The sequence below is a fragment of the Rattus norvegicus genome, chromosome 3 (assembly GCF_021556685.1).
Source record: "Rattus norvegicus strain SHRSP/BbbUtx chromosome 3, alternate assembly SHRSP_T2T, whole genome shotgun sequence".
In the NCBI taxonomy this organism is placed as follows: Eukaryota; Metazoa; Chordata; class Mammalia; order Rodentia; family Muridae; genus Rattus; species Rattus norvegicus.
The window spans coordinates 42,195,651-42,209,756 of record NC_141536.1 but is presented as its reverse complement, the minus strand read 5'-3'; the positions used below and the strand labels follow the sequence as shown (position 1 = coordinate 42,209,756).

General features: G+C 42.4%; 1 protein-coding gene across 4 annotated transcripts in view; it reads left to right on the top strand.

The window, feature by feature from the left end:
* Nucleotides 1-14,106, top strand: part of Acvr1 (activin A receptor type 1) — a 119,613-nt gene that overhangs the window by 59,479 nt on the left and 46,028 nt on the right. For all 4 annotated transcript variants that reach the window (NM_024486.2, NM_001431446.1, NM_001431445.1 and 1 more), the window contains one exon: nt 8,602-8,675. In NM_024486.2, coding sequence (NP_077812.1) covers nt 8,609-8,675 — 67 coding nt within the window. In that variant the 5' untranslated portion in view covers nt 8,602-8,608. The remainder of the gene's footprint in view (nt 1-8,601; nt 8,676-14,106) is intronic.

The window sequence follows — 14,106 nt, the reverse complement described above, 5'->3', positions numbered from 1 at the left end:
CTTTTCACTACCAGTTATTGCCAGTTGATCCTACTAGTCTTAAAGTTTCTCTAGACTCATGGCTCATGCTTGTACTATAAGCACTGAGAAAGCTGAATCAGGAGGACCGAAGGTTCAAGGACAGCCTCAGATACGTGATAAAGTACCAGGGTAGCTTGGGTTATTAGATCATGTCTCACAAGACCAAGCAAGACAGCAAGCCATAGAATGAGGGCAGCCGTGTGGGGCAGCAGGTGTATAGAATACCATTTGTTTGTAGAGACAAAGGCTGCATCTAGCCGAGGACTAGGGGTAGAAAAGAGATTTTAAATGGATCCAGAGGATAACGGACTCTTCTTACCCTTAGAGAAAAGAAGAAACACACTTTTCAGACTAAAGGGAGAGGGGGTGGGAACCTTGAAAGCATCGAGGGTGTCATGGAACAGGTAGGAGGCAATAGTAAGCTGGAGAACTTGGGCTGTATTGACACCTTAGGAAGGAAAGAGAGGATAAGAAACCATCTCCACTGCGAAAGAAACGGGATTTTGAGGGACTGAAGGGATGGCTCAGTGTTTAGGCTTAAAATTCAGGTATCACAAAGAAAGCCGGAAGCAGTACCTATCTGTGACCCCAGTCCTGAGGTCTTGCTGGCCAGCCAGCCTAACCTGAGCTTCCGGTTCAAAGAACTTGTCTCAGAAAATAAAGTGGGGCTTTCCCAAGGAAGACAACCGATGGTGGCACCCAGCTTCCGCATGTGCGTGCATATACACGTTCATGTGCTCCCACACGCATGCCTTCACACAGCCACATGAACATGTACACACGTCTTACAAAGAAGTAAAACTGGAAAGGAAAAAAAAATAACACTAAGGCCTGAGGTATCAGGAAGGCATGCAGCAGGAAATCAAAACCCTTGAGTCCCTGGGATGCCAGAGTCTTCATTTATGTCAGGAAGAGCAAAGTCAGTTTTGTTCTGTGTACAATTAAAGCAACTTTAAAAGTAAAGTTAATTCTCTGTTTGTTCCATGGCAGCCAAAGCTAAACCCTTTACTTATTTTCCTTTAATTGGTATCCCTCCCCCATCTGCAGATTATATTTTATCTCTTTTTCCTTTCTGGAGTGCATCTGCCACAGCTGGAATGTTCACAGAGTAACTCCTTCAAAATCCTTTCCTGAAATGGTCTGTAATTATTTCCTCTTATCACAGAATGAATGGATCCAGGGTCTGGTTTTTAGTTCTGTGGTGCTTGTCCAAGGAGCCATTTGTATTCATCTAACTCGAAAGATCAAGTTGCATGCTAATATTCTGAAAGTAACACCCCACCAGAAACCCTCCAGCAGCACCGGACTCTAGATCAACCCAAGCTCTGGCAACATGCACATTGCCAGTTCAGAGGATGGTGTTACAAATGGTTAAGAGGTCATTTGTGAACTGAAGAAAAGACCCTGACTTGACTTATCTCGTATGCTATCTTCAGTTTTGCTCATCTTCGAAGCTACTATGACAGCTCATGTCTCTTTTGCCCCTCCCAAAGGACCAAGGGTTTTGGAGTCAGCTGCGATTGGCTAACTCCTTTTCTATCTGGCCATAGTACCTATTTTTGTACCATCCAATCCGTCAGAATGACTGGATTTTGTCCTAGATGGAGGATGTTGTTATAAGGATGCCTTCCTTCAGAGTTTTATTTTCAAATATGTGTTACTGTATTTACTTTGTCCTCGAATGAACCTTATACTCATTTCCATATTTATTTTGAGGTGTGAATTATGAGACAATTGATGAATGAATTAAGGGTGGACAGGAGCATGAACACACTTGCAAAGAAGTCTTGTTCCCCCCCCCCCTCCCCGACTGAGATTTTTCTCTTCTGAGAGGCAGGAGGGTGAGGGGAGATGATTGGAGGTTGCAGTGTATGTGAAATTAATTTTGAGTGTAGAGAAATAGAAAGATGGCATAGTTGAAAGGTGACCCAAATCACTGTGAGTAAAATATGTTCTCCAAGAAAAGGATCAAGTTGGATGGAGCACAGAATGGTTAAAGTATGGATTAAGTGTTGATGGTAAAACTGGATTGATGGTTACTCTCTGATAGGTTGGCCATTTCACTAAACATTGGTCACATGGTCTTGGGTTTAAGCACATGTGCTTGGGATAGTCGTTTGTATCTGTCTATTTTCTTGTTTGTAAAATAAGATTTCTAGGAGTATTTATTGGGAGTGACTTAGGGAGAAATGCATGCATATTTATCCCTAAACACAGTGGCAGGCACATCCCCTGAATGCACTCTTACTGGAGAGACAATGACATGGTGTTGACTCATCAGTAGCTTTCTTTGCTCTGCCCATGCCTTCCCTGCTAAGTTGATTTGATTTTAATTAATTAATTTTTATATTGTGGAAGGCATATGTAATGGTGGAAAAAGTCATCATGTATTTGTAGTCAAAGAACTTGTAAGACTGGGAAAGATGTGGGGTAAAGATGACCTCACTTGGATGGTTAAAAAAAAAGCCAATCTAAGCAGGGATGAGTGATTATTGACCGTGTTTCAAGACTTCTTTTAACTTGAAGATTGTTAAAAATCAAACAGTGTCAGGAGATTCCCGTTTCAGTGAGACTCTGAGTCATGAATGGGTCAACCAAGAGAATTTGGGCAGACAGGCCAGACAAAAGAGTTCTTTGTTGAATTTTATGATTATTTTCCTCTTATGGAAAGCAAATTGCATACTCTGCAGGAGTCCAGATTGTAGGAACATCCTTTATTGCCAACCATAGTTTTAAATTACACTGCCTAATATGAGTTCTGAACGTTGAATACAGAGGTCCATTATGCATTGATTAGTCTGTGGCTAGCATCAAGATGATAATTTTAGTAGTAGACTTCAGAGGATCTGTGGTTCTTTTTCTTTCCCTACCCCCTCCCCCACTCCCAGATATAACATTTTGATGAACAGAAGAACTACTGCACTTGAGCTGAACCCACAAAACACTAACTCCATAGCCGGTGTCACCCAGATCTAGAGTGTGAAAAGTGCCATGGTGTTTGGAAAGTGCTTCTGTTCTGCCCTGTGACTGTCTGCTTTTAAAGTGGAAAATATGGGAAGTCCCCACCCCACCCCCGCCCCCAGAAGACAGGCCTAAGACATTGCAAGAGATGGCAGTGATAGAAAGAGGGTTTCTTCCCATGTGTCGGAAACATTATGAGTAGTTACTAGGGATTGCAGAGCTGTTCAACTATAGTAGGGGGAAATAGATACACTAGAGGGAAACATTTATACTCTGAGCCCTGTAGTATTCATAATCCCAAGCCGCCTGCCATTTTCGAGCTGAGCAGTGTGAGCATGTTTATATCAGTATAACGTTTGGCACTCCCTGATAGACCTTCAGTTGTCTATAAGAAACATTATTGATATATTAAAAGATATCCAATGCATTACTCTTAGACTGTCAGAGTTCTTTGATACTGGAATGGCCTCCAGGATTTTTGACACTGCATAGCATCTTTGACAGGGTTTGGGCCAATGCTCAGTCAGAATACTTGGAGCCATTGCTGCTGCAGTGACAAAGGATGGAGCTTCTGTGGAGAAAGGCAGTGAATTTTGAAGCGATGCTGCAGAATCCCTGGGGATCCGAGACATTTTCAGGGCTCTGCAAGCTTCTCAGGATCCAGTGGTGGGTTCAAGGCTGGGTGGTTTTCTGCGTGTATGTTAGCCAGCAACATGTTGTAACAGATGGGCTGTTGAATCATGTAGGATCCAGGTGTCTTCCAGGCCAAACATGAGACTTGTTCAGTGTAAAACAATGCCACTTTCCTCCTATATACTGTTCTGTAAAAATAAAGTAATCTCCTTTTAAAATTTGTTTCTTTAGATCTGGTAGGGTAGTTATTTTAATGTGAATACAATGTTGTACCAATTGCGTTTTACTTCCTAGCATAGTACATATCAGTGGGTAAAGCCCACACAGACAAGTTATTCAGTAGTTTTCAAGGAGCACAAAGAGACCCAAAATCAGTAAACTTTGCCAAGCAATTGAGGAATCCCTGAGCCCAGGGCTGTTGAATTATTACCACTTCCATTTTCTGTGACCAAGAGGGGAGGAATCGAATGTTTACTTGAAAAAAAATATTAATACTTTCAGATTTTAAAATTAGAAATAGATACTTTCTGATGGAGGCCAGCACTCCAGTGAATTGAGTTTTTAATTTATTTTGGCACAGGCTGCTGTGTAGACCTAGGAGTTTGCTGAGTAGCCCAGGCTGGTCTTGAACTTAGGATCCTTCTGTCTTAGCCTGTCACAGATGGGGAGTGTCATGATTATATATGTGTACTGCCATTGCAGGCTTGATGATTAAGTCTTGGGGAGATTCCCACACATTTCTCTTTCTTCATGCTTCCCTCTTCTTGGGAGTGTAACTTTTAGAAGGCAATTAGTGGGCAGTGGAACATTCTAGACTGAAGAAAGTAGAGCCAGCAAGTGTTGCTGCTACTTTCCTCCCATGGATTTTTTTGTTTGTTTGTTTTTGTTTTTGGGTGTGATTTGAGTTACTCTTAACTTGTGGATTAGCTCCAGGGATCAAGTTTATAAGTTACTTTTCTGTCTCTCATAAGCTTAAGTCAGTGCATGGTGATGATGATAATCTGTAAATGGGTATATTGGAGCCATAGGCCTGTGTTGGCTTGTGACATGGGAAAAATGGCAGAGCTGATGGGTCTGGTTTTGCGTGCTTAAAACTACGAAAGCGTTGTTTATGTTGAAGTGTCCCTTTTGACATTTATTATTAATTAAACGGAACCAAACTCTTACTGAGGTGATAAGGGAAAGGTGAACTCTTCCTTTCCCTTGTAGGTGTGCGTGAAGGTGGTGCTCATGCTTGATAATGTGAAGCTAAGTTGAGTGTTAAGACAGAGGAGATTCTAAGTATTAAATGAGCACCTATTTGGCTCAGTTGTAATGGACAAGATGGGGCTGTAGATTCTGCCCTTGGGGTTTGATAATGGAGACATGGTTGAAAGGTAAAATAGGTAGGAAAATATGATTCATCGTACTTCACAGGGATGGAACTTAACAGCACAAGACAAAAGCAGTAGAGGATTTAACTCAGGAAGTGACGCTTCCATTGAGACTTCAAGGATGAGCAGGAACCTAGCCAGGTTGGGCCTTGAAAGGAGAATGATCATATAGCAAGCTCCAGAGACAGGCAGGGAAGCTCAGAAGCATAGGATGGGAGTGAGGTGGGGGAATGGGAGTGAGGGACCCAAGGAGAGATGATGGCAGAGGACAGAAGGTTTGGTGACACTGTGGGTGAAGACTTACTTGGGAGATAGGGTGCCTTGGCTTGGTTTCCATTCTTGCTCTCCAGATTTCCCAGGGGTTCTCAAGATACACCACACTTGTACCCCTAAAGCGTGTTGATATAAACCATAGAATATATGGTATAGAATATGCACATGGTTAAATTTTCTGTTATGGGAACAAACTTCCTGAGATAAGAGATATAGATTTCACTTGTCAGATAAATAGGTTTATTTGGGGGGAAATAAATATTGCTTTTATGCACCTAATGTGGGTGCTAGGGGGGACAGTGGCAGAGAGGTTCTAAAGGAAACAGTTCCCCTCATGGCCAGAAAGCAAAAGAGGAAAGAGAAGGGTTGTAATGAGGGCAGGCTTGCAGTGCTCTTGGGGCACTGCCTTGACCCTACCTCTTGAAGGGTTCACCGTCTGCCAGCAGTGCCAACTGGAGGACCATGTCTACACTGTAGCAGTACATAAAACAGACAGTAAAAGATTTGCTAGCAGCAGAATCATATTATTAACGAAAATCGTGAGATACTAAATCTGATTATCGCATAAGACAATAGATACTAAGTCCATTTTTCAAAAACCTTTAAAAAGAAAATCTGAATTTGAGAAGACTACTTCAGGTCAGGTTGACCTGAGTTTTGTTGCTGTTCTCCAGTAAGCCGTGAGAGAGAAGCAATAGGAATATGTGATGGCAGGGCCTCGATTGTCAGACTCTTCTCTGGTTCTTGTATCACTAACGTAATTACTTTCTAGTTTCTTTACTGGTGTTAGAGTACTTGCCATTTGGGGAGGGTTCATCTCATGATAGTGAAGCCAGTGTAGCCTGTGAGTTCCCTTGAAGAGCTGCTGTGAGCTTTGTAAGCCGGTCATGACTACGCTTTTGTTACACAGTATCTCTGAAAGGTACCTCTTTGACTCCCGGCACTGCCTAGGGAACTGAGATTAATGCCAAATAAAGCTGTCAGTTATTTACCACTTTATAATAGGAACATAACATTATGAGAGCGAGCTCTGAGTGTTTTCATTCTACAACTCAAGGAGTTCCTTTGTGCGCCTCTTAGATATGTGTAACCATGTTGGAGTTGAGTGGGTTATTGCTGGAGACTGCCAGAAACACAATTTTAGGTATTAGATGAGGGATGCGGAGTTGAAGTCACTTAAGGTGCAGAGGACTTTCTAATCATCAGTTTCTTTCCTGTTATTATGGTATAATCTTAGATATAAGAATATATACCTTAGATGTAATCTGGTCTATCTTAGGTCATGCAATTTACAAAAAAAATCTATCTATCTATCTATCTATCTATCTATCTATCTATCTATCTATCTATCTATCTATCTATCTATCTCTATCTATCATCTATCTATCTATCTATCTATCTATCTATCTATCTCTATCTATCTATCTATCTATCTATCTATCTATCTATCTATCTATCATCCATCCATCTACCCATCTATCTTCTTGTCCTATAACCCAGGCTAACTTTGAACTTGCAATTTTCCTGCCTCTGCCTTCCAAATATTTCCTCCTGCGTATAACATACCTAAGAAATTTGGTTTTTGTCTGGTCATACTGGTACTTGCCTCTGAGCTCAGTTTCAGGAGGCAGAAGAACGCACATGCATGCATGCACACATACACAACCCCCCTCCAGTCTTGCAAGTTCAATGGCATGGTTCTAGCATGTGCTTAGCATCTAAAGGTCTTTCCACTGCAGCACAATGCAGCAGAGAACATTCCAGAGAGGCAGTAGAAGAGTGTTCACTTAGGTTCCTCTTCCTTCTAAGAAAGCTAATGGTGCTGTTCTTAGGATCCAACCATTACCACCTCCTCATTTAATCTTGTTGTTGTTGTTGTTGTTGTTAGTTTTTTGAGACAGGGTTTCTTTGTGTAGCCTTAAGTGTCCTGGAATTTGTTTTGCAGACCAAGCCGGCCTCGAACTCAAAGATTCACCTGCCTGGGCCTCCCAAGTGCTGGGATTAAAGATGTGTGCCACTATGCCCAATCACTCATTTAATCTTAACTGCCTACCCAAATCCTTTCTCTGAATACAATTAACAGGGAGTGTGGTGACTAAACACATCACTAAGGAAAAATGATGGTTTAGTATGAGCTGATGGACTCAGTCAGTAAAGTGCCTGCCGTACCAGCATGTGGACCCAAGTTTGATTCCTGACACCATAAAAATGGTGGCTTATGCTTATAAATCACAGTGCTGGAGGGGCAGAGATGGTTGTATGCCTGGACTCAGGGATCACATAGTCTATATTCATGAGTGAGTCCCGGGTCTCAGTCAGAGACTCAATGTCACAAAACAAGGTGCATAGCTCCTGAAGAATGACACCCAGGGTTGACCTCTAGTCATTGAAACTGCCTGCACACAATTGCACACACACACTTGAATACACACCTGAGCATATACGCACATGCACACATAGGCACACTCTCCACAGGTGTAAGCATGTTGGCACATTGGCACGCCCATGGAGGAGCTGTACCGTGTTCTTAACTTTGCTCTTCAGGAAATTGCTCCCAGCCAGACTCTCATTAGATTCCTGATACCTGCAGGAATTACTTCACGTAGCAAAACTCAAACTCAGAGACCTGAGCTTCTGCCAACATAGTTCTAGGTCAACACCAACTTGAAATTTCTCTCAGTCGTCTTATTTTGTCTCCATGACCATTTGCTATCCTGTAAGTTGACCTAATTTCTTCTTCTGGAAATATCTCCATCTTAATTGTGTCTAGCCTCTTGAAATTCTAGCCATTTTAAATTCAACGTTAATGTAGAAATGCTGTGTTTTGCAGGAGATGCGGTGTAAGAGATTGTTTTCCTCTTGGACTGTAGGATGGTCCAGGCTCTACCTCTAAACCTTTAAAGGAGAAGTGAGGGCTCAGACACTGTGACTGGCCTTGAACTATTCAATTTCTTATCTTCAACATTGTATTAGAATAGTGATCTTGGGCCTCTCAGTCTTTGGTCCTGCTCAGTAGGGTAGAATAGAATTCAAACCCGTAGTTTTTCGGAGTGCTTTGTATTGAACTTTATTCTCTTTATTTTCCTATTGAGTTCTCCATTAGGAGGGTGGGCTCAGAGACACAGCCAGTAGAGGTCATTGGCCAGAGGGAAATCTTAAGACCTATGAAGGTTTGTTTAGATCCACAGCAAGGGAGTATTCAAACGTGCTAAAAAACCAAGATGTTACAAGTCGGGTTTCCTTGCAGGGTCCCGGGTGGCATTTGAAGATGGTTTGTCTGACTTCCTGTCCCCCTGTGTTAATTTTGTGTCTGACTTACATGTCCTTTTTCCTCCCACAGTTATACAATGGTCGATGGAGCAATGATCCTTTCTGTGCTAATGATGATGGCTCTCCCTTCCCCGAGTATGGAAGGTACGTGCCACATAGCTGTTTGGTTAGGATAATGGACTGTGTATTGTTTGGCTTACTGTAAAACATTTGGTCCTTAATCCTGTCAGACTTAACACACCCTTCGTATAATAAATGTCTGGCAGTGTCCCTTGACTGCTTTAATGTGCAGTTCTGATACATACTGCACCTTGATTTATGTGTGTGCGCGTGCCTGCAGTTTTTAAAGATGCCATTTAATACCCTACCAGAAATAAAGATGGCGGTGAAATAGACAGTGGTGTGATTAATAATAAAGTAGTATGTGCAAGCAAATGCACTCTAGGCCGCCAGCCTCGCCCCAGCACATTAGATATTATGAAGTATGGTTCTCTCTGTTATCTGTGTATTTTCTTTCCACTCTTGTGGATGTGCATGGTCAATGCGATCAAAATGTTAATGGGAAGTTGCAGAATAAAGAGTTCCCAAGTCTTCAGTAACTATCAGAATATATTTATACAACCTAGCATTGTGTTTAATCTGTCGTATCATTTACTATTCCTGATTTTATAGAATTTATTTCTTTATGTTATGTGTGTGCGTACACATGCGTGTGAACCTGAAGTGGCAGGTGTGGAAGTCATAGGACAGCTTCGGAGTCAGTTCTCTCTGTCCACCCAGAGGTTCTGTGGACTGGGCTCAGGCTTTTCAGTGAGCGCCTTCAGCCACTGAGCTTTGCTATCCTGACTGTGACTATTATAAACGAAACATCATAGAGTGTGGGGGAGACAAGTAGTATGCTTAGAATTTGATGCTATCCACACTTCTGGGTGTGGTGTTAGGGAAAGGAGGGTACTCTAGCATTTCATGCACTTGTGTGCATTCAGTTGCCTACCCCAAAACCAGGCTGAATATTGTTATATTGATATATATATATGTATATATATGTATATATATATGTATATATATGTATATATGTATATATGTATATATACATATATATGATATGTTCTACCTTCAGTGATGATATTTTCTGAATAATGAAGAATTTTGTTAGAATGTCAACAAAACAGGGATGTGTGGCCCCTTTGGCAGTTTAATCTATCTGCAGCAAACCACAGTGTGTTCAAGGCCCAGTGCTATGGCAGGGCCGGTTCTAGCCAGAGGTCTTCTGATTCTTGAGGGCTTACCTTCCAAGAAGTTTGTTGGAGCCCTGTCCTTTCTTTCACACCCAATCGGGAGGTAAATGGTCTTCCTCTGCTTCCTGAATGTCCTGTATATTGTGTTCGTGTTTAGCAAAACTCCAGTGGCATTTGTCCATGGGCTGTAACCTCCACAACTGCCGCCCCTAACAGCCCTTTTCTGTTATTAATTTGATTACTTCAGGTATTGTTATAGTTATAGAAAGTTGGCCAGCACACCTCCTGTTTATACAGTAATTTTATCTGGGGGAAGCTCAATATACAGCAGGACATAGATGCCATACTTCGTGTTTTTATGTATAACAGAAATGAATGAGTTGAGCCACAATCAGAGCTTAGCAGAGTAAAACAGCTATGGAGGCACCAGCATTTGATCTCAGCGGTTAGGTGGAGAGAGGAGGATGGGAAGTTGGAGTTAACATTGAGCACATAGTAAATTTGTGAAGAAGCTAGGCTATAGAAAACTGTCCCACAACAAAAAGCTTGCTATGACGAGGGCTGTGCAATTATCTTTGCCTGTTTGGGCTGCCGTCACCAAATGCCTCAGACTGGATGCCCTGTAAGTAGTCTACATTTATTTCTTATAGTTCTTAGTCTGGGAAGGGCAAGTTCAAGGTGCTGGGTGGGAGATTCACTGTCTGTTGAGGACTTGTCACTCAGAGGTGGCACTTTTTCACTGTGTCCAATGGTGGGAAGACTAGCTATCTCTTTTATGAGGCCACTGTCCTAGTTTCATTTCTGTTGCTGTGATAAAATACCTTGACAAAAGCAGCCTTAAAGTAGGAAAGGGTTTATATCCATGTGCAATTCTAGGTTAAAGTTCACCACAATAGGGGGAGCTGAAGACAGCTGGTTATGTCACCTTCAACATCAAGAGCATTGGGAAATGAGTGTATGCATGCTCCCTTGCTTTCTTGCCATATTCGGATCTATTTTTCTTTTACATAGTTCAGTTTTCCCTGTCTAGGGAATGGAGCTGCCCACAGTGGCCTGGGTCTTCCCACATCAACTGACCTATTAAAACAGTTCCCCACAGACACGTTCAGAGATTAACCCAATGTAGACAATTCTTCATTGAGATTTTCTTCCTGGGTGACCAGATAGCCATCACAGATATACAATCATACAGTGAGGGTCTTTGCTCACATTCTGTTGCTTGTCCTACCTTTTCCTTCTCTCACCACAGATTTTGAGGTGATATAAACATCCGTACACAACAGGAAACATTTTAGCTCATGGTATAACCAGGCATTTGTAAGTCATGGGCTTCTTTTATTGATTCCTTCTTTCCCTACCTTGTTCTAGAAAAGTTGATGACTCTCTAGACCTTTATGAAAGCCACAAAACAGCTGCAGAAAGGAAAAGAAAGCGTTAATGCTAATTCCATGCAATTATATATCCTGCCTTTGCCTGTTGCTATGTAAATATATTCCAACTACAAATCCTAAACTCTGCCTCAGAGTGCATTGGAAGATGTCTGTTTTATACAAGTGCTTAGAGCAATTCTCAGTCTTGTTATGATCAGGTGAGACCTAAGGCTCATGCCCTTGTTTTAAGTTCTTTGGGGATATAGGAATCTACCTTATGTAATTGATTAGCTTCCAAGAAGGCAAATAATTAATCTGGTCAGTGTGGCCAAGTCTGCAGAGAAGTCAGTGTTCAATGTCCTAGGAGTTATTTTGTTGCACTTTACACTTATGACTTTGTTGGATCCGTTCCTGTCCTATGCCTCCATCTGTCTGTCCGTCTGTCTGTCTGTCTGTCTGCTGTCTACTGATCTAGCTATCTCTATCATGTCTCCATCCCCCACCTCGTGTGCGTATGTGTGTGTGTCTCCATTCTCCCTCCTTTCCTTTCTCCCTTCGTTGTCCTCTTGGGAATCACAGATCCACTCCGTGCAGCTCTGGAATGTAGCCAAGAGTCCAGGAGATCTCTGAGTGTACGATACAAGCTGGGTTTGCGGATAGTAAAAGCATGCATCTTCCTTGATTCTTCTTACTGTGAGAACATTTAGATTAGAAATGACTCAGGTGTCTCTCATTTCGTGTCTGTTGAACAGTGCTGCCCAGTCTGGCGATCTAGAGTCTGTCTAGACAGCTCTCAGCAATAAGTGTTATTAAAGACATTGCAATGCTCTGCTGGGCATGCCAGGAGGTGCCCTAGAGGATCCTGTCCTGCTAGTGCTGAAGGCATTCATAGGAGGAAGTGGCCTCTTGTTAAATAAAGCTGGAAGAATTGGTTGCGTTACCGTTGCTTTTCAGCTGCTCGTTTCTGGGGACCCCCTTTCTTGGTCCCCCTTTAAAATTTCTTACTTAATGCTTTAACGCTTACTACTAAAAAAGTCTTAAGAATATTGGAGACTTAAGTTGTCTCCAAATTCTTCCTCTCCATATGCTAGTAAGCAGTGCTTTTTGGTTCCAGTTGAAATCAGGGGTTGACCAGTGAGAGAGGCAAAATGGCAGAGAAAAGGGAAGCAGAAGAGGGGTAGAATTGGAGCGAGCCAGGAGGGGGAAGAAGAATTGGGAAAGAGGGAGGGGAGGGAGGGAGAGAGGGGGAAGGTAGTGGGGAGGGAAGAAGGGTCACTTGTGCAGAGTAGCCTCTCTTGATTCTGTCTTCTTTTTCCCTGCTTCTAGCATTTAGGCTGTGCAGAGTCCAGCAAATGACCTCTTTATTTTTAATATTTGTGAAATGTGTACAACTTAGATCACACTACTTAGGGTTTTCTGTAAGTTCTATTTTAACTCTCATGGTTTCTGAACTCCGTACACATACATTCCCATTTCCCCAAACTACTCATTTCACCACATTTCTTTCTGTTTTACTGGCATTGCATACATAGTGATAGGTTTTACGCCAACCCCTCCATGTAAGGATATTGTGTACTCTGACCATGTTTTCCTCCTGTCTCCCCTTTCTTCCCCATCCCATTCCTCCCCCAGACAGGCAAATGCTTGACCACTGGAAACAGGTAATAAAAGCTGCTGTTCTGAGCTGACAGGGAAATGGGATTGCCATTGAGATTTTCCTATTTAAACACTACCACTGCTACAGTGCTTAGAGATACTGACTGGAGTGTGGGATATTACTCTGCCCCCACCACATTCTAACCCTAACATGGACTGTTCTTGTCACAGTCATGGCTGGCTTGGGTGTTGGTCACTTCTTTTCTCCTTGTGACTTAACTTTGTTACCTGCCAGTGGCGTATTCTATAAAAGGCACATTTCACTCACACACACACACACACACACACACACACACACACACACACACTCTCGGAGTTTAAAAACAAAAGAAAACTGCTTGGAATACATCCAACATTTGTAAAGTCAAATTTAGTTATAAAATCCTTAAGAAAAGAAATGAAATATTAGGAAAGATAATAAACAAATCTGTCGTCGAGCTTTGTAGATTACAAATTGAAAAGAAAATGGACTCCCATCTAATATATACTGAGCAGTAGAAGCCAGCAGTAACTATGTCTGGCGTCCTGAGTCCTCACAACATTCTTATGGCACACATAAAAGTCACAGGCATTTGTTGTAGCAGATTTTCATGTGTAGACTCAGGCCGTGACACAAACAAAGGCCGCGTGGTGGCATGCCCCTGTGCTCCTCCTCAAGAGACTGAGATGCGAAGACAGCTTGAGCCCAAGAGTTCAAGGTCAGCCAGGACAATACAGGGAGACATGGCTACAGTCAAGCCAGCAAACGGAGATGGAAGAGGATGGGAAGAGGACGGGTCAGTCAGCTTGGGAGGAATCTGAGTCAGAACAGCCGAGTTGACCAGCCAGCCAGAGCTAGGAAGGGGCGAGCTTCTTTAGCAGTAAGTCCCGAGGCTGGAAATGTTCTAGTCCTAGATAAGACTGGACAGAGCTTAGAAGCCTCCAGGACCAGGCCTCGGTTAGCAGACAGGTGATAAGCTTTGGAGACGGTGGTTAGTACAGGAAAATAAAAGTTACCGTTACAGTTCAAATAAACTAACACAGCATCCAGCACTAGTAAGTAGGTACAGTTGTCACGAGCCAACTTTTATCTTTCTGTCTTTAAAAATGGTTTTATATTTCCTATCTCACCCCTTCCGCCATGATGCTGGAGACCAAGTGCTTATGTTTCTTAGACGTTGATTAAAGATTGTGTTAATGTTTTGCTAGGAGGTTGAAAGCAGTGGCTGAGGTTGCATTTGAATGCATGTTAAAGTATTCCCCAAGTTCTGTGGAACTGGTCAGGAGGGTGCAGAATGAAAAGATTCCTTTTCCCATCCAAATATGGAGGGT